Here is a 20,659-nt window from a genome sequence, read left to right as displayed (position 1 = left end):
ATAAAATTGCAACGGTGTAACGTTTCCATGAATTAAAATTATATGATCTCCCTTAAAGTAAATGCTCCCTTGGTTCCCTACTCAATGTCGAATTTCGCTGTGAATAACAACGACATTTAGAGTCAATATTTGATTCCTCGGAATGAATATCAATCCATCAAGCTTGGTAACAAAGCGAAAATAGGAAAGCTAACGTCATTGTTACCTAGGATAATTGCCGTTATCTTTGACTTATCAAACAGTACAATAAAAACTATGTAAATGACGCAAAAACATGGATTTTCAGATCACACCTCAGTTAAATTTGTTCGATAAACATAACATCGAGTACCCAAACCCTTAAACGTAAACACCGTTTGAAAAAGCAGGATGACGAATCCACTATCACAAAATTGGCAATGAATGATGATAATTCAGTTATGAAGTCCTCAAACGAGACAAGTTGGAAACCTTCTACATTCATTTGCAACGATTTCGGAAATCCAGAGATTTAGGTGAATTCATGGAGCGATATTATTTTAAAAAAATCGATTTACAGCATCGACGTGTGTAAATGCCCAGTCGCTACTGTGACGATCCAATGGCTTCCACAGTTATAAAAGTTACTTGATGAATTCCTCTCATTCTCATCATCTCCAGAATAGTCGCAAAATATTTTGAACGTGTCGGGAAATTCATACTTCTCTTTCTTACTATTCACAAAGAAAATTAACCAACAGACAAAATGAATGAGAATATCAGGGAAAAAATGATTTCAGTGTTTTTGGGACTTACTTTTGAGTTTGTAACGCGGTCGGCGGGCACGGATTCGGGAACAGTTTGCAGTGTGCTCCGCATGGTATTGTACATTGTAGGCCAGCCAGGATTACTGCCTTAAACCCTCCAGCGCTTCGGTGCTGCAGCTTCTGCCCCTACGCCTGCAAAAAAAAAGAATGAACAATTTATTAGAACAATCAATTCCTACAACATTCGATTAACTGTTATTGGAGCTGGATTGTAGGGGATGAGTAGCCATCCATTGTAGCAATTTACTTCACATATTTATCTTCCTAATTTAAGTTATGTGCTAATTCTAAGTTCGATTGATTCGTATCGACTCAAAAAATATTTTTTCAATGCTGAAAAGCTATCGGTGGAGAATTTGTACTTATGTATGTCTTCAAAAAAATGCCAGGAAGATTCTACAAACCCAAGGAACTGGGAAAAATTACAACAAATACACATCCGATTTTCAGGTTGATTATAGCAACTTCCTCTTTCAGGTCGGGAAGTTAATGAATATTTCAAAGAGGAAAGTTTATCAAGGTTATGAATTTAATTCTGAATATAATTTGCTTCCTTCCATCCATATTTAGTTCAGAATAGAAAAAAAATAGTTATAATTACTGGTGAAAAAGCGAAAGCCGGCTTTCGTGCTACGGTGATTGCATCAGGGAGTGTTTCATTACACTTTAACATCAAAATCTTACGATGGTTTTGATGGAAAGTGCATAAACGCAGATATGACAGTACGAGGAGAAAAATTCGACGTAAAGACTCACGGAAGTTCACGCAAAACTGAGTAAATGTGTCCTTCATTATTATTTTGTTTTTTTTTACTAACAAACGGAATTATTATCATCGTACATATTTGAAATTTCAATGTTTTTTTTTAATATACAAAGCTAAATGAGGATCATGTATATGCGTGTTGGTTGACTTTTTCAAACATTCTTTTACTGATTCCAAAATAATGTTTACTGAAGTTTAAACGATCTGAAATTCGAAAAATTTGAAATGATCTCATAGGACACATAAAACTGTTCGAAATAAAATTACTAGAAATGAATAAATGTACAGTCATCGGTGGGCCTGTTCAATTCATGGCTGACTACTATAAAAATATCGCAGGAGCACTTTGGGAATGATTTATCTATTCAGGAAAATAGTAAATTGACGAGATACACCAGGACAGTCCTGAGATAAGGTAAAAACGTAAAAACAAAAATATTACGCAGAAAAAAAAATCATTTATAGTTTCCGTATTTGAAAAAGCACGAAAAAACGCCAAACGATCTTGCTTCAACTACCCCATTTACGTGGATTAATAAATATATTTGTTAATTTTAATTCATCTACCCAACGTCATGAGTCAAGGCTATCATTTTGTTCAACCGCTTAGCAAAAACCAATATCAATAACTTGGGAAAAATATGAAAAATTTGCTGCAGTGCGAAACATTATGAGGAATGAAAGAGTTCTCTATTCGAAATAATTGGAAGTTGCTTCATTATATTGAAGAAGAAAGGGTAGTGCACACAAAACAATCTTGAAATTCCTAATAAACTTTGGACTTTTGCAATCAACTGTGCAGTTTTCACCCTTAACCCTTCACACTCTATTGTGCACATGAACCTCATTGACGTATTTTCAATTGGAATGCATCACTTGATGAGGCAAGTTGAATAGGTGTTGATTGAGGCCAGACTTTGAGTTTTAAAAGGAGGTCAGCTTCCTTCCGCGTATGACCACACATTGGAAAAGAGTATAACACTCTCCTGCTGATTCACCAAAACGCTTTCGTATTCAACTTAATTCTCATATTTTTCACTGCATAAGTATTAAACTCCTCTTCTCCATACATTTGACTTGGAATTAAATTCTTAATGTTATGAATTTTTGATAAGAGCAATCTGACTTTTTACTGAGAGTTAAATTAAACTGAAGAGAATAATAATTTTTGTATCCGGATGAATCATCAAGAGGAATGCTCAGTTTCTGTTATCTGATTAGTGTGGAAGGTGGAACATGGTGTCTAGATCGTGCATTTGTTATCTACTCAGGTGCACATGCACCAGGCCTTCGAGATAGTTTGACCTTTACAATTTGACACTAATTTAGAGCAACTTTAGTATTGATTTACAATGAGAAAACGAGGTATAATTATTTCCCTTCACTTACTACATTTCGGCATTTGTCATTTGACATTTTTACTGGTAATGGAAAAGTCAATAGAATTGTTGTTGCAAACAACTAGACACTTTCCGATAAAATCTTTCGCTAAATATGAATAATTTCTTGTTCAAATGCATTTACTTCGATCGAAGGAAACACTTCTTTTTGAGTAAATCGATGAATTCCCGGAAACAGTAATTGTTTATTTGGAAAGAGGTGAACTATTTTCACTTTTCCAACAGAGAAAATACAGTGCAATTCAAGAGGAGTTCTGCTCTCTCAATAAATTGCATCTCAAGGAGAAATAAGTGCTATTCACTAAAAAATCATGTTTACTTAAAAATAAGCGACCAGATAATCGTTTTTTCAAATAGAATTTGTCTGATAAAACTAATTTTTTCAGTCAATGTCCGCTGCTTCCTGCCCCCTACGTAGCGCGCTAATTCCTCCAGAATTCATTCATAGTTTATTGCACGTTGATATTACGTAAAAGAAGGGTTCTGCATGGACCTAGAAGTTACATCAAATAAATTAATTACGTAGATTATAAAAAAATTATTTTCACAATTTATTTAAATATTTTAAAGAAACTTTATATTTCGATATGAATGCGGAAAAGTGTTTTTCAGCTGGTGGGAAGTTTATGGCATGAACTGAATATACGCAAAGTGCAACTTTATGCACGTGATAAAAATTTAATTTCCATTTTATATTAATATTCTGTGGCCGATAGATGAACTAGAAATAGGATATACGTTTTACAGAATTTATCAGAAAACTTTCTTGGAGGGAATGGATTTTTTTTTACAAAAATATTCATTGGTCAACCGCAGAATCTACATTTTACATTGATAAACCTCTCTCTCATCGATTATCCTTTTCAATTATTTATGAGAATATCTTGAAAAGCCGAAATTGCATTCTTTCATTGATTGAACCCCACATTGCGTAATTACTGTCATGTTCTCCAGTACATCCGCTGAGGGATGAGTGCGAAAGGGTAACAAGCAGTTGTCAGCGACAGACGGTCTAATGAAAGACCACTTCGATCACAGGAGGATTTCCTGGCGACCAGTAAAATCGTACAAAAGCGTAAACGATTAAAAGTAAGGATTCACGGAAATGAGAAAATTCGTCAGAATGGTATACCTGTAGAATTTTCATCGTGTCGGTGAACCCATTTGCTTCGATAATTGTCAGACGACCCTGAGGTGCACGTTCCCGCCCCACCTCTCTCATTTCTTCCCCTCTTCCGATCAATCGAAAGAAATCACTCGATTTCCGTTGCCAAATTTGATTGGGCTTGACGTTATATCCTGCTTGACAATTGCACCGAATTATCGAGTTTCCTATTGTATGTCATTCGAAATTCTCTAAATCAATTGTCTGTAGAGACTCGTTCATTTATTTACCCGCCCACCTTCTTCGTGGTTTCTCTCTCAGTGAAAAAAAAAATCGTCGTCAACTTTAGACTGAAACGTGAAGATCGTCGGAGAAACTTGAACTCGCTACAAAAACTCTTAGAAAATCATGAGGAAAGTTAGACTCAATCTCGAAACACGTTTATTATCCGGCAGAGGATACCGAATATAGAGAATTGGCAGAGAAAATGTGAACTCCTCCTGGGGGAAAAAAAAACTTCAACTGAAAATACAGAATATTAAATTTGCTCGCTAATGAAATGATAAGATGTCAAGTTCAGGACACAATGTCATTAAATTTTAACTACAACTTGAGTTTCCACCAAAAACATATCGTCTCCATTATTACAATAATTGTGTTCTCGGGACAACATGAAGTCGCTACTATTTTTACTCAATTTTTAACAATGCTGGATGAGATTAGCTCATAAATCTGTTCAAAGGTCCAAGGGAATAACGTCTATGCAACAGAATCTCCAGCTGAAAGTGAAGGGACTGGAAACTTGTTCAGCATTGACTCGACCTCGCAGTCGAGTCCTTCGAGGTCGAACATTACATATATATTTACCCCATTTTTTAAATTTCCCTACAACGAGTAGAGGTGAAAAAAGTATTGACTTCAATCACCGTTGAAAAAATTTTGAAAATAAGTGTTAATCAATGAAAAAAAAATTAACTAAAAATGTGCAGCCCGAAAGGCCCAATACTCGGCATAAAATCTGTGTATTTTTACACTAAACGAATGTGGCGCTATATATTCGTCTACTTACATAGTCAATAATAAGAAAATACGAATTGACATATATGAATTATGAATTTATATACGTCTCCTCAATGTCTCAATGCTCTAGTGAAACCAACAGCGGTAACAGTTGTCGCGGGGGCGGATTTGGAGTCCCTCCTGGGCTTGACACATTCAGATATCCCCTGAAAGCGCCCGATAGCACTCTCAAAAAACTCCACCTTAACCCTCAAACTCACTTGATCCAATTCATCAAACACTTGCAAACCAAAAATATCCCTCGAAAAACTCACAAATCCCAGATATAATAATGATAATAACCGCACGTCCTGGTTAGTAACCTAGAAAGCGAGCATTTCACGATTACGGGACTCGTTCCATGGGAGTGAAAAATAATAAACTCCCAATGGTATTAAACAATTGACAAAAAAATAGTTTTATGAGAGAGTTTTTTTTTTTCACCGGAGTCGGTTGAGTTCGGTCAAATCAACAGAAATGAACTGAGAAGAACAAGAACAGAACAAAACTTCACTGATGATGTAAAAATATATTCACTTGAGTTTCAACTAAAATGTACGATTTATCCGATTCATCGGAGGTCGGGGAAAACTTGGATTGTGAATTTTCGGAGTATTGTAAGATGTTAGGAAGCCGAGAACGGAAATACGCAGGCGAAACCGTATCCACAGTTGACACAAGACCCGTTCTTCACCCGCGATCGAACGGCCGCCTGGGCTCCAACTGCCCCCGCCCCCGCGGTCACTTTACTCCAACATTGAGAGAAAAAATATTTTTTGTTACATTGTGAATTCAAGATATTCACACGAACATAATCATCGATACCAGCTTATCTGTTATCAGTGAAATTATGTTTAACCATAACAATTATTATAATTACCCATTTGTGACAGATTTCACGAACGAAATGCACACCACATTAACAAACGTCCCCCACCTATTACCACATGCAGACATTACACACTGTTAATTTTTCAATATGGCTACCGTAACGTCGGGGCGAGACGATGCGGCGAGTGTCGTAACTTTTGGCGCTGACAACTATTTTCTGGGGGTATTGGTACGCGCGCTCCTGTTCTTTATTTGATGAGAAATATATTACTGGCTTTGGATTGAGTGGCAGAACGAGGAAATTTTGAAGGTGCAAAGAGGAACAAAAAGGAACTTCGGTGGTTTCACCTTTTATTGTTTCCATCGGTTACCCGGAGCTTTTTTACAACATGATGGAGGATCTAGAATGTGCTGGAGGGAGGTGGCGCACGATGTGAGAGACAGACGCTCGAAGGGACCCGCCAATTTGACATTTGTTCAAATCGAAAAACTCCTGTTGAGAGAATCCATTAGTTATTACAATTGTTATGAAACCGAGCAGCATTATCTCGGGTGCGTGTTGTGGAAAGAGCTTTACGCTGCCAGTATAATTTTTTGCAACCCCAGAAAACTAAATAAACAAAATATTATTTCTCAACCTAACAATACTTTGAGTGAGAAACGCAATTTCTCAAATATAACTATTACAGCTAAGATATAAAGAATTGGATAATGAAAATTAAGTATTGAGTAATCCTTTGCACAATTGATTTTCAGAACAGGGTTAAGAGACGCAATGGGTGAAATAAATTAATCTCTATATTTTTTTTACTAAATAAATGATTCTTTATCATTTCAATCATACTATAAAGTACAAAATATGAAATGTGCGGGAGTTATCGCTTGGCAGTTACAAGTATAACTTGAAAATATGGAAGTGTCCATCGCAGTTTAGCATTTTCAAATGCTTAACTAATAAACGTCAAATTAATCGGAATGAACTTTTCTTCATTCTTTAGAGGAATGGGAGTTTCATACATTTTCCAAACAAAGTCACTTCGTTACTATAACATATTATCTAAGAGAATATCCAATTATATGATACCTGTGTTCTGTACAATTTTTTTCACCAGGAAAAAAATTGTAATTTAGAGTGTTTCGTTTAGTTCTTCACCTTTTTTTTATTATAGTCAAATGATTAGAAACTCCAGTTTTTTTGCTGGCATCAAATATTCATGAAAGATTAAATAATCTAAATCAGAGGGTACAGTTGGCTTGTATGCAGAAAAAATTGAAATCAAAGAATTTAACATTCTACTGAATAATAATAATAATGTGAGAAAATCAATCCATTGTGCTTTCTCGGTGTATTTGTGTCAGACTTTCATTTTGTTTTTTTGTCCAAAAAACACTTCACAGACATTCAAATGTCACTTTGCATACAGGGAAATATTAACAGTATTCAACTGCCATAGTGAGTACTGTTTTTATTCCGTTTTTTGCCATTCTAGAATAATCTTGAAATCACTCTTTGTCCAAAATTAAAAGTAAAAATAAAAAGGGGTGCAATTTAAAAAAATGACATGTATTTGAAATTCGCGTAGAATGTTTGCCATGATAGTTGCATTATATATCAATTCTTTTAAAGTTATTCTTAACCGGTTTTCAAACACACGTTATTCTTGTTATGAACTATACTATTAAAATAGTATACCTTAAAGAGCTTCACAAAAATTTATGCACAACCCAGAGCGTATAGTAAATATCGTAGATAAAGGGCAAATTAATGTCATCATTCACGAATTATCAAAAAAGAATATGGTACCGTAATTTGATAGATAAATTGACGCAAAAACCTACTCACAGCAGTAAATACTTATTAAAAAAAACTTCATGCCGATATTTGCATAAAAAACATAAAAGAGGTGAATATCAATATTAATGAGAAAATTTCAAAATACATTGAAAGCATTTGTCCTCTCCCTTTAATCACTAATGCAAAGAAAATCGATTTCTTCACTTAATCTTTGGTCCCAAAATTGGTTCAGTTTCATTACTCCCGCCGTCTCTAAAATCAAAGATACTTAGTCAAATAGTGAAAATAATTTTGTTCCTTCTTATCATTTGTTGGCCCCGTATTATTTACAGGAAGTACAGAAGGCTTTCGAGATATGGATTGGTCGGTGGTGTGTGGATTGACTGTGACACCAAGAAAGCAAGTTTATGAGCAAACTGCACTGGAGCTGGAACTCTCATAGTAGTGCTACAGTTGAAGTAAATGTGAGTCATTTTATATGTCAACAGTTGTATCTTATTTGGATCCAGTGAAAGTGTGTCGTAGATGATACTGTATGATGTTGGTGACACAGTACCCGTTTTGACACCCTGCGAAATCAAGAAGAAGTCATACTTCATCGGATTAGTGACAACATCATCAACCACTGTGCCTGGTAGAGGATTGCTGGTTCCCGCAAAGAATCTTGTGTTGATTCTCTTGTTGACGATGATATATCCCAATTTAACGGGTTGCAAGCCTCCATAGTATTTTCTAATAGCCTCTTGCACGTTGACAACCTCATGATCCACGACAAACGGAATCTGTCCCTCCCCAACACCATCTCTGTAAATCATTATATGACTTGGGAGACTACCATTGTTCACTTCTTTGTACTTTTCCAGTGCCTTTATCATGTTTGTAGCCAGATGACTGGATAGTTCCTCCCCAGATGTGTGAGCTGATACAGCTGAAAAGTAGCGACTCAGTTTCGCATCCAAGGATGCCACCATAGCCCCTTGAAATATAGAAACATCATATTAACATTTTCATTATTTCCAAGTATTAAAATATTTGTATTGCTATTGATTACAAAATTTACATTGCCACCAATTTTTTTGTATAAACAATGCTTTTCTGAACACGTTTTTTTTTTCAATTTATCAGACTTGGGACCTGCAAATCAACCTTCTCTTTATTATCATTCCCTTTTTTATACGACTGATGTTGAATTAATGTTTTCAAAGTAAGAAAATAAAAAATTTAAATAACAAAAGAAAGAAAGTTATTTATATTCACCGAAATCAGTTCCGCGCTTGTTTGTATCATGACAAACGTCGTATCCCACAACCATAAGTCCACTAAGGGGAATATACACTGTCCAGGGTATACCTCCAATTTTGCAATTCACTTGAATAGCAACTTTTGTTGCAATGGACATGATTCCCTTGGGATTGAAACAACGAGCAGTCACTACTTGACTTGGTACTGGTCGATCAATACACAGCTTTTTCTTAATTGCTGAATAAACATCAGCACGATTCTTCATGAGGATACACATAACAAGCTGAGGGCTACATCTGCTCAAACAGTTTTCCAGGGAATCGGTGTAGGAACTAGATCTGTCGTTGCGAAGTTCAATATACTTGGGCTCGCTTATTGTGAAATTTTTAGTGGAGCGAGCCATTGCTCCCACGAAACTCTGAAAACAAGGGAAATAGTGAAAATTAATATCAGATAAAAGAAAAATGAAACGTTATGCAAAAAAATGAGGATTGCGACAGAGTTTCAATATACTCTTACCGCAATAGTTTAGGGGGCTTTGCTTGACTTTATGTCATAATCACTATATGTTCTTTAATTTTGACGTATTTCCGGAGAATGAAAACGTTCGCCAAACAGCTCAATCTCTTCTCACGTAATAAATCTGAGCGAGTCTAGGAAAATCGTAACAACAACAATCATTTCTAATGATATTGGCAATTCTATCATTTTCTTTTCATTATCGACACGTCAGCAATATAGGCCAGTGCTAAAATTACCACCGCAATTAGAAAATCCGAAGTTCGGCTTGATGTTTTGGTGGACATCCACAACGATTCATTCATAATTCTTCCATTATTTTGTTTAACCCACCTTAGCGTCACGAGCAATTCTCTCCGGTACCACCACAATCCACTGCTTCAACTCAGTTGTTAGGTACAAACTGTTGCTTCTAATGGCGTTGGTCCACTCTCCATTCATTTCTGCGTTCACAAAACTGTTATTACCAAAGCAAATTTTTTCTTTTGGCAACAGCCTGCCTTGAACTTTCACAAGTTGCGTATCGAGTTTCAAGTTCCAATTTGTGAATTCCTCTAGAACTGCTGGTGTATTATTCAATCGTCGATTGAATGCGAGGAGCTTGTCGATGCGTTTGTCTGGTGTCACTCTGGTATGCTGAGCCAATGCAGACATGAGACGAAAATCATTCCTCATTTTGTCAGTAAGGCCTAGGAGTCAAATGTAATAATAATAATTAGTTTCATAATTACATTGATTGCTAACGTGAAAAGCTAAGAGCTGTCAATTGCAGAAATAACTCCACGGCTTAAATATCTCATTAGTTGATTTGTATTAAGTAGTTGGTACACAAAATTATTAATGATGCCGAAAAAATTGAAACTGAACACGAAATTAAATTACCTGTAGCTCTGCACAATTCAGGAACCAAGTAAATGACTTCATCTTTACCAGCACGACGATCACGAGCTGTGGATCGTGTCACGATAAGTGGCTGTGTGGGGACCCGAATATCGATGCCATATCGGCTTTTGTAATAGTCCATGTAACTTATGGCCTTGTTGTCCTTTTTTGAATGGAAAGTCCCTTGAGGGCTCTGATTAAAATCAACATCATCAATACGATAGGTATTATTGTTATAACTCGTTAGCACTGTAAGACCAATAACTTCGGCTTTAAAAGAATCCTGGTAATTGTGAGATTTTTCTTCCTTGACTCTTTGGAGAATGTGAAGCAGTGTCTCCTGCCTCATGATTTTGTGGTTAATTTCCGCGCACAGAAGAATATCAGTCTCGTGCTGGCGAATCGATGTAAGATAACCAGGCCACAACTCAAACTGATACTCTCTAATCTCGACCTGCAAAGGAGTTTTCCTGGGATGAAACTAATTCCATTTTTCAAAAATCCTTTTTCACTTCCAAGTGCACTGACGATAGTTCAATTTTTCGAAAAATTTAATCCCAATTTAATAATCACCGACAATAAAATAAAAAATACATAAACATAAAAGTGATATAAGGGCGTACCTTAGCCTTTGCATCGAAATAATTGCGTCCAACCAATTGAAGGTTTAGTAATTCTAAACACTTCCTCGTCAAAATATTGTAGAATTGGAGATAATGAGGATCTCCTCTGGCCATGTCCCCAACGAGTCTGAGTGTGATTTGAATATTCTCATCGTCTGTAGTACGTCGACAAAAGAATACTTTATTCTGCAGCAAAAAAAGGGAAAGGAGAATTATTCATATATTGCATTATTCCCAAAAAGAAATCAATAAGTCGATCAAATGTCGATAAAAGCCAAACTTGACAAGATGAACCTGCCATATGATTTATATTATATCAGTTGTCGATGGTAATGAAATTATTTAAAGATAACCCGAAAGACGATCATTCTAATCCTTATGACGTTTAAAGCATTATTTTACCATTCAAAAAATCCTATAAAATCAAAATGCAGTTCATTTACCTCTCCAGGCACTGTAAATCTGTTAGATGTGTAAAGAACCGTGCCATCAAAAATATATGATCCCAACTCCTGACGATGCTGACGTAATAATGCTTTCCTTATAATTGTACGATCTTCCTCAGGGTTAAAATCGACTCTGTATTGATAGAGACACCAGTCTGGCTTCTCCAAGACCCTGAAATAATTCGCTGTGAGGAGAACTGAGGATCCCAAAGATCCCTTCTTAGATGCGGCCACATGATCTGGACGAGTGTTCAGAATCTCAGAATTAATTATTCTCCTTCCTCTCAAGGCACCTCGGCCCATACTGGCACCAGCATCACCTCCAGGACCTGGCAATGGCAATTCCAAGGGGGGTAGAGTTGATGGCCCGCTTTGACGTTCTCCTTCTCTGCCAGATGCAGGGAATGGCGCTGGTGCTCTTACTGAACGTCCGACACTCTATAAAACGGTGAAAACGTACGCGAAAGTGAAGAAGTAGGAATTGAATAATAATAATACAAAAACGGTATATTTTTTCGCGTTAATTTTATCAAGCGTTCCTCAAAAATTTGTAGAAAGCCCGAAAAGTGGGAAGATTTCAGCAATAACTCCTAAATGAAAATGAATGATTATTAGATTATGATATAGCGTGTTACCACTCGTATTCCCGCTTGGCCCATTTGGGTCGTCTCGGGTGGTAGGACCGCTGGTTGTGGCAGACCTCCAACTGCAGGACGTCCATAAGCACTTTGACCAGCTCTCGGAGGTTGTTCAGCGCCTGGAACTCCACGAGATCGTCCTCGGCTCTTCCCCACTGGTTTTCCTTCCATTTTTGTGTTATGTCCTGCCATATAACAATAACAGAGAAATATTCATTGCTTTGTATGAATTATGGAAGTGAAGTTGCGTAAATTTCAAGTTTCTGTTTTTAGTGCCTGAACTACTAAATATAATCCCTGAAGTTCCACACCCTTTCGCTTCGGAATTATAAACATCAGAAATGGAAATACGGATTTGATAAAAAAAAAACTTTATCGAAGATTAAAAATAACGATAGTTAGTGAAAAGTCAAAGTAACAGTTTAAATTTCGATATTCATGCGTGCAATCCCCTACCCAAAAACACGAGTCTCCATCTTCTGCGTGGAATTCAGCTATTTACCATTTAGGTTGAATAAAACAAAGTATAAATAAATGAATCCACTGTATTCATCCAAGATTTTTTCTGGACCCGTTAATTTGGCTTAAAAAATTAACTACGCTGTGTTCCATAAAGAACATAAACAAAGTGAACGATGGAGATGAATCATCTCTTCTTTGAATGTAGTTTGGACGGTTTCGTATTGCTCGAATTTATTAATTTTTGTTGATACAGTGCGAGTCGACCCATTATTTTGAGGGTATGCTGAGCATCTCTCAATACGATATATTATCGTCTTGGCGACCTTTTAGTTTTCGTTCGGATTCCTTTAGTTTATGTAAGAGGCCATGACTGAAAATTGGGCAGTAGAGTTTTATTTCTTGGGTATCTTAATATCAACGTGAAGTCTACATGTCCACGCACGTTTACGATATCATTGTGGCGCAGTACAGAGAAGAAAACCCTTTACTCTCTTATTTATCCACGGAATTTATGAAAGCTGCCAGCACAGCTATAAGATGAATACGAATTATTTATCGTCGAGCCCCTGTGGAAGTCTCAAGAAAGAATGGCAACAAAGTGTCAAAATAATTGGGTGAAAGGACTGGACAAAAAAATCGCCCGAAAATTCTTTTGATCCTCGTCATGTTTGTTTCCACGAATCTGATTATATCGTAGGCTTCGCTCTAGATTACGCAAAAAAAACCGACGAGAGGTAAGCGAACACTCAGTTACAAAGGAGAACGACAACGCGGTGAACCAAACTAGTCACTGAATTTTCTATCTAAATTGTAACAATAACGTCTCCAAAACTCATAATTTCCGTCTTTTAACAAACAATTTCCGTCTTTTAACAAACATCACTGTTGCACGTTTTAATTGAATAAAAAATACTTGTTTTTCGCTCATAACGAACAACACAATCAAACGAAACGTGCAATTGCCCACGAAGGAATGTTTTCGTCGTGATTAGACTTTACGAATCTGAAGTTGTTTGATAGGAAAAAATGTTTCATATTTTTCTGATAACTTACCAAAGGGCTTGGAAAAATCCTTAAACTTCGAACAAAGACTTCTTTGTTAGCTGTCCCGAGCTTAACATCAGCAGTTTGTCTTGTAACCCTGATCGGTTATGAGACCGGCCGGCTTCGGTATCGCGGTCTAGTCGAACGAGGAACACAAAAAGGGGGGCATCCTATGGTAACGTTCTAGACACGTGACTGGTTGAAAAGGATTAGCCGCGAAAAATTTGAATTCGACTTGAGGTAAGTTTTTGCATCAAACCCGCTTCCATTCTCTGTTCGTTCTTTTTTATGTTTTCATTTTCTTGTTTTTCTTATTGATTTTTTTACTGTATTATATTTTACATAACGAGTGAATTTATTTTTAAAATAACAATCAACTCGAGCTAGATATCGAGAAACAAATTTTCAAATCATTTTGTATATTTCAATCCATTTTATTAAAGAAAACAAAAGGAATTAAATTATATTTTTTCCATGTAACGCATGGAAATGAAAAAGAAAATCAACGTAGAGTTAATTTGTGACATCTTTTCTTAATAATTAAATACAATGGCTGATAAAAAACAGTACAGTGTACAAATGTTATCAAATTATAACAATTAAAAATTTGACTCGCACCTTATGACTAGCAATTAGCAAGTACGAGTGGTTTTTTGAGATAAATTCGCCCTTTATCTATTTCTTAAATTGATGAATGATAAAATGACCCCACGAAAAGTGTGCAGGGTAAATGGTTTTTTGTGGTATTTAAATGAATTCGATTGCTGACTAACCGAGAGTTCTGTGAATAAAATATGAAAGAGTATTAAAATAACGCTGTAAATAAAAACATTCTGTCATCGAATAAAACGTCGATGACAATGAAGAAATGTTCAATAAAATGACAAAAGGACAATTAATAATTAATCAGATAAAAGGTCCGAATTGTCATGGCATATTCTTATGATATCACTGTCTATTGGGAAATTTCCCTGCGAGGTCGACCATTATTGGTACACTTTCGAGTTGTCCAAATGAAACATTTGGTGTGACGCATATCATTACATCTCCATGTTGATTGATCACTGGATTATGCGAGATCATAATGATTTGATGTTTCCTCTTCAGCTTTGCCAAATAATTCACAAATCCCTGAACAAATTTGGGATCTAGAGCCCCGTCAACTTCATCCAGAATGACAAGTGATGAAGAACGACTCTCTTGCAGAGCAAATAGAAATATTAAACCAGCCATAGCTTTTTCACCACCAGACAGTTTCTCAGCATGACGATATTTCTTTCGGGCAGGGGTGCAATCATAGCGAATACCATCGAGATATGGCTCAGATGGATTCATTGCTGCAAGAATAGCATGGGCAGAGCTACTGTTGTATATCTCCTGGAATTATAAATGAAAAGTGAAACCAGAAATTAAATAACTCATCTAATAACGACTTCTATTCTTCAATTCAATCATTTTTTTCTGATAAAATCAGCTGCGAATGCGATGAAGCACTGAAAATCGTTTCTGGGAATACTTCACCTTGCAAATATTGTCGATGACACTCATGGCCTTATCAAAGAAGGGAATGAAAGCGTCAGATCTATTCTTAACAACTTCCTCCAATGTCGCCCCCAGCTCACGTTCTTGTTTCTTCAGAGTTTCCAATTTTGTACTGACCCCTTTCAACTTGCTATTCAAACCATCCAAGTTTTCCTCTGCATAGGGGATTTCGTGCTCATCCACTCGGGTTTGTTCCAACGTGTGCTGAAGGGTTGACAGTTCTTTTTCGAGAAAATCAACGTTCTTTGATTTCTGCCACTCTGGTCTTAAACGTGTGTAGTTAAATTTCTTTGTATTGTCTCCTACGGATTCTTGAGATGTTGAAGCACTGTCTAATTCTACATCTCGCAATGGTACACCAGCAAATCGTGCAGAAGAAAGAATGTCTTGACGTTTCATGTTCAATTCATTTTTGATACGAGATGCTTCGCGAATTTTTCGGTCAATTTGATGGCTCATGTTGAATAATTCCTTACGCTGTCCATCAGTTTCACTTACAGTTTTACTCTTCTGCTCCAAAATCGCTTGAAGTTTGGTTACAGCTGACTCACATTCCTCTTTTTCCTGATTCAATTTGTTCAATGATAACTGCAGGTCTTCCTGCTTGGCCAGGCGATCTTGAAGTCGTTCAGTCCATTTGAGTATTTCTGTTTTCTTCGATCTTGTCTCTTCATATTTCTTCAACTGTACAAGTTCAGAAAGTTGGTCCTCGATGATTCTCCGCCGTTCACTTCGGCTATTTTTCGATGCTACCATAGACTCAAATATTTTAATATTGTCAATGCCCTGCTGCTGACAAAACTCGTGAAAAATCGTTTCCCGAAGTTCATCCATTTCTCGTTGAAGATGAGCCCCTTTCTTCATGAATTCTTGCTTCTTTTTCTCACAGTCGATTGCTTTCTCTTTCACCTGTTCTTGCTGCTTCCTCAAGTCTTCCAACTCAACCTGGAGAATTTCATTCTTCTTTCCCTGGGAATTTTATTGAACAACATTATTTACATTTGAAGTTCAGTAGCAATATAAGAGATTATGATTCTCGAGACAGTTTAACTTCGAAATGCGACAGATCATAAACCAAAACAAGAATATCCTAGCACGAAAAAGTTCAGACAGTGATACCCGTTGACCCTTAAAATTAAATAAAATAAGAAATAAAAACATATCTGGAATACTCACAGTCTCAGTAATGCATATTTTTAAGGTGTGCAAGCAGCGTAATTTCAACTCAAGTTCACCATTAATTTTCTGACTCTGTAGCTCGAGCTTCCTATCCCCAGCTTGAGTTAATTTCTCGATGATACCCTGTCTCTCTACTTCCAATTGGTTCTCACTCGCAGTCTTGATTCTTTCAGACTGAATCTTCCTCTCATTGAATCCAGCAGACACAACAAACCTCGTCGTCAAAATTTCGCCTGTCAATGTCACCACGTTGTACTTTTTTCTCAAACTCTGCATTTTGTCCATCACGCTCCATGCGTCTTCCAAGGTCTGACACAAGACTGTTGACCTTACAATGCTTCTAATGACTAATTCATATTGCTGATCGAACTTTAGAAGGTCGTAAACCAATTTTGCTTCTGGAGAATTGAGTTTTGATAGAAGATTTCTATCGACGGCGGGGGCACTTGTACTTTCGATGGAGTAAAAAGTCTCAAAACCTATTTTCTCACGCTCTAGGTATTCGATGCAAGCTGTAGCTGTAGCATCATCCTCTACAATAATCGCGTCCAAGCTCTTGTCGAGTGCTGCTGCTACTGCGAGTTTGTACTTCTGATGGGGAATCTCACATACGTTGACGATACGGTCGTACACAGTTTTAGGGAATGCTGCTTTCAGTTTCTTCATTGTTGCCCTCTGTTTGGCCTTCCACCTTTTTCTTTCTGAACAGATTTTCAACATGTGCAAATTTTCCTCGATCTTTTGCTTGCGATCCTTCAGTGTGTCTAATTCCTCCCTTGACAACAGTAACCGCGATTTTTCCTGCTTCTCCTTTTCCAGCTTTCTAACTTCCTCTAGAATAGTTTGGTAATCACGTCGATAATTCTCCAAGTTCTGTTCGTTTTTCGTGATACAGTTGTGATGATCAGAAATGAATTTCTCAAGATTTCGATTCTTCTGGTTCAAGAGATCCAATTCGGCTGTAATTTTACGTTGCTGGCGAAACTCAGATTCGTTTATTGCCAGAGATCCAGCCATCCGTTGTTGAACTACCTGCAGTAAACGTTCGTACTCTTCTTCCTGTAGAAATGAGTCAGATATTAATGATGAATTAGACAGTGGAGACGTTCGCCATTTTTCATGTAAAGCGAGTAAATGAGGAACATGAGTATCATAAATTTTTAAATTTCTCATAGCGAAATTCAGAAATGGTTGCTTTGAGAAGTGAAAACTCTCAAAAATATGAACAATATCTCTCGAGACATCCTCTCCCTGGAATATTCAAGGTGATGCCGACATCGGTATTTTTACACATATTAATTCAAACAGTACATACATATTCTGCGACACGTGCGGCATTGACATTCGCTTGCTCGTCGGAATGTAACATTTGCAATAATTTCATATTATCTTGAATCCTTCCCTCGATATCATTAATAACTTCTTGATGTTTTTCCTCATCCTCGAGACATTTATTGAGCTTCTTGATTTCCATTTCATAATCTGACTGCTGATTATTCTTCTTACATAGCTCAGTTTTCAATTTATCAAGCTTTTGGGATTTTTCTACTAATTCGGCCTGTGTTTTGTTCATCTGCTCCAACATTTTTTTGAGAGTCCTCGTCTTCTTTTTTGTCTCGTCAATTCGTGATCTCGTACTCTTTGAGGGTGTATTTTCCTTGAGGATTGCATCCTTGAGCTCAATAATCTTCAACTGTAGAAGATAGGATTCGGCATTGGCCTTTTCCTGTGAAAAAAAAAATTTACTCAAGAATTCATTTCTTCTTATCTGAAACGATAATTTTCTTTCCATAATCTATCGAAAATTAAATATCGTAGCATAAAAGACAATACAGGTAGTGATGTCACTGAAATGTTTTGCTTATAGTGAAACTAATCTTTTTGTGGGCCAAATAAATTTAGGTTGGCCACAAAAATAAAATCTTTAAGTGGCAATTTCAAAGTGAATTTAAAGCAGTAGAACTATTAATCAATGCAATAATAAATTCCATAGTATCTTACGACTATTGGATCAAATGACATTCTAATTATTGTGATTATCTGAAGATTAGTATCTGTGATATATTTTTTCAGCTTACAAATTCTTGTCTCTGTTGCTGTAATGCTCTTGATTTTTCAGCTGCTTTTTTGTATTTATTAATTTCACTCTTCAGTTTCCTCTTTATTGCAGTCTCTTTGACAATTTTCTCACGGAATGTCTTCCGTTCTCGGATCAAACAATCGTACTGATCCTTGAACGCGAGCGATCCACTTGCAATTTCCAACATATTCAATCGCTCCTGCGGGGATGCGTTGATGATGTCACTGATATTCCCCTGATAAACCACGAAATCCTTTGCCTTGATATTGATCCCGAGAGCTTTTAGCTGTTCAAGGTACTCCATGATGTCCACTATCTAGATATTTGAATATAAAATTCAGGTTCCACTTCCAAAATAACAAAAGAGTCTTTCTTATCATAAAGTCTGTAAAAGTTACCTCATCATTTATTGTGTATAATGACTCATATCTCTGGTGGGCACGGTTTTTTATCAAGGATCTCTCGAACACTGTTGAATCTCCTTCAGAGGCAAATGTGAGACTCACGAAGGTTCGACTAGAATGAGAAAGCAAGAGATTGATTTCGCGTTACATATAGTCATCGTTTTTTATGATAAGTTCCTCATTTGCATTCGAATGATTATTTTGGGCACCATTTATTTGTATTGTCTATAAGTCTTTGTCCATTCGATTTGATTAAATTGTATAGAATTTCATGACAAATTTTTCTATTACATTTCCAGTTTAATTGAATAGTACCAATATTGGTATAATTTTATATTTTACGATTCTCCCTCGCCTTTTAACTCTTCGATAGCATAATTCATTTATTCCTCACATACTATCCAGTAACAATATCCTGAGAGCTTCAAAATTATCACATTTTCTCTGACTACTATTTTAACTGCATCCTAGTAATGTATTTGAAAATGTACAGTATGAATATGAATTACTAACATTATTAGTGAATGTATCAACAATAGGAATACCAAATAAACAAATGAATGCTTACCTCTCATGAATGTTTGTCTGAGGCACCAGCTCCTCTAGATTGTTAATCCTCAACTGAATATTCTCATTTTCCCCCAGGCCAAATGTAATTGCATCAATGAGGTTAGATTTTCCTGCAAAATAATTGGACGAACATGGTAAAAGAAACTCAAAGAGGAAACATTTTACTCACGCATAACAACTTATAACTGTAACAAGCTCAGAGTACAACTCAGGGGAGATAATCATAAACAAAGAAACATTTCTGTCCGAAAACCAAATCACCGTAATTGTTAGTTGTTAAATTAACGTAAAGTTCTTCACCTGATCCATTGGGAGCGATGACGGCATTCCAGGGCATCAACGGTGAGAGGTTCCATCGTCCCAGAAAACTTTTAAAGTTACAAATCTCAATAGTCTTCAAATGAACTCCCATTTTGTAATTATATTTTTGTTCATGCTTCACAAGAAAAGCTACCGGCCATCATCAGCGAAGAACAGGAAAAATGAAGCGGAAGCGGCGCAGAGGTTTAAGCGCGTGATCCTCCCGCCTTTTCTTCACTCTCCCCCCCCCCCTCCCCCCGACATGTTCGCTGAGCGTCGTTCGGTCATTGTCACCTGATGGCTCCGCATCGACAGAACCGATATTATCGTGAAAAAAATTGAATCATACCATCATTGTGAAAATGATTTCATTACTATGTGAGAAAAAGTTGTTTATGTTGTGGGACCTAAAAATCATATTTTCATCGCGTGGTCCAGACCTCGTCAGGGAAAATATATTGTCCTTCTCGGCGTGTTGACATCGTTGGCAGCGGATACTTGGAAGAAAGCGATGTGTGTTCCAGGAGTCGGACATCCAACTATTCCTTTCCCAGCCCTTCCACCTAGGACACCTGTGAGCATAAAAAGCTGAGGATAATAGTCTAATTGATTGTTTTTATTATTTGTTTTCAAAGGTTATAAGAAATGCAGGAAGATACTCGCCCCACATTGAAACAGCGATCATTAAATAATAAAAAAACATACCAAAAAAGTTCTATTTTGACAGATCAATGCCCTAGAAAATTTTCTAGTCTGTGGCTCGTCAATGGTCAAACAGCTAGTGTTTTAGGTAATTAAAACTCCTAATGATAGTCAAAGTAGGTATTATATTTTTGATGGATCAGGTTGTTTAGCACACAGTCCAGTCTCATGGTGGCTGATTAAAAAAATTGTTATTGTTAAAGGTTTAAGGGCTCCAGCTAGTTGGACAGTCTTCAGTCTCACGCCCGATCATTTATCAAATGTAGCCTTGGAAAACAGCTTCCT

At 36.6% G+C, this 20,659-nt stretch overlaps 3 protein-coding genes across 5 annotated transcripts in view; all 3 read right to left on the bottom strand.

Moving 5' to 3' along the window:
• The window catches only part of LOC135172551 (serine/threonine-protein kinase MARK2-like), a 52,286-nt gene extending 48,184 nt beyond the window's left edge, over window positions 1-4,102 (bottom strand). The window contains exons 1-2 of one of the 3 annotated variants that reach the window (XM_064138669.1): window positions 4,084-4,102; window positions 775-917 (exon numbers count right to left, since the gene is read on the bottom strand). In XM_064138669.1, the coding sequence (XP_063994739.1) occupies window positions 775-849 (75 nt within the window). In that variant the 5' untranslated portion in view covers window positions 850-917; window positions 4,084-4,102. Of the gene's footprint in view, window positions 1-774; window positions 918-4,083 lie in introns of those variants that run through there. The other 2 variants (XM_064138642.1, XM_064138641.1) reach the window with 2 other exon arrangements.
• Window positions 4,103-6,492: 2,390 nt separating this feature from the next.
• On the bottom strand, window positions 6,493-13,725 carry LOC135172555 (piwi-like protein Siwi). Its single transcript, XM_064138674.1, has 8 exons — window positions 13,607-13,725; window positions 12,089-12,276; window positions 11,451-11,891; window positions 11,008-11,193; window positions 10,385-10,838; window positions 9,836-10,191; window positions 8,999-9,401; window positions 6,493-8,717 (listed from the first exon to the last, which is right to left on the bottom strand). Exons 2-8 carry the CDS (start codon window positions 12,260-12,262, stop codon window positions 8,068-8,070), a joined length of 2,664 nt encoding a protein of 887 aa, XP_063994744.1. The 5' UTR covers window positions 12,263-12,276; window positions 13,607-13,725; the 3' UTR covers window positions 6,493-8,067.
• Window positions 13,726-14,019: 294 nt separating this feature from the next.
• On the bottom strand, window positions 14,020-19,843 carry LOC135172550 (structural maintenance of chromosomes protein 1A-like). The gene is made up of 8 exons (XM_064138640.1): window positions 19,673-19,843; window positions 19,371-19,482; window positions 18,797-18,914; window positions 18,397-18,714; window positions 17,634-18,044; window positions 16,316-17,377; window positions 15,119-16,108; window positions 14,020-14,974 (listed from the first exon to the last, which is right to left on the bottom strand). The coding sequence occupies exons 1-8, from the start codon at window positions 19,782-19,784 to the stop codon at window positions 14,546-14,548; spliced, it is 3,552 nt and encodes a 1,183-aa protein (XP_063994710.1). The 5' UTR covers window positions 19,785-19,843; the 3' UTR covers window positions 14,020-14,545.
• Between the last annotated feature and the right edge of the window lie 816 nt (window positions 19,844-20,659).

The sequence above is a fragment of the Diachasmimorpha longicaudata genome, chromosome 2 (genome assembly GCF_034640455.1).
Source record: "Diachasmimorpha longicaudata isolate KC_UGA_2023 chromosome 2, iyDiaLong2, whole genome shotgun sequence".
NCBI classification, from domain to species: Eukaryota; Metazoa; Arthropoda; class Insecta; order Hymenoptera; family Braconidae; genus Diachasmimorpha; species Diachasmimorpha longicaudata.
Note: the sequence above shows the minus strand (reverse complement) of the source record. Positions and strands in the feature narration are given on the sequence as shown.

What these genes read in the sequence shown, in the direction of transcription:
- LOC135172555 (XM_064138674.1), bottom strand. Translation starts at nt 12,262, where the DNA reads ATGGAAGGAAAACCAGTGGGGAAGAGCCGAGGACGATCTCGTGGAGTT. An exon ending in GATTTACAGTGCCTGGAGAG is followed by an intron (nt 11,194 to 11,450) that starts GTAAATGAACTG and finishes TTTTTGCTGCAG; the next exon opens with AATAAAGTATTCTTTTGTCG. An exon ending in TGAATTGTGCAGAGCTACAG is followed by an intron (nt 10,192 to 10,384) that starts GTAATTTAATTT and finishes TTTGACTCCTAG; the next exon opens with GCCTTACTGACAAAATGAGG.
- LOC135172550 (XM_064138640.1), bottom strand. Translation starts at nt 19,784, where the DNA reads ATGGGAGTTCATTTGAAGACTATTGAGATTTGTAACTTTAAAAGTTTT. An exon ending in CAGACAAACATTCATGAGAG is followed by an intron (nt 18,915 to 19,370) that starts GTAAGCATTCAT and finishes TTCTCATTCTAG; the next exon opens with TCGAACCTTCGTGAGTCTCA. An exon ending in CCGCACGTGTCGCAGAATAT is followed by an intron (nt 17,378 to 17,633) that starts GTATGTACTGTT and finishes TCATTTCTACAG; the next exon opens with GAAGAAGAGTACGAACGTTT.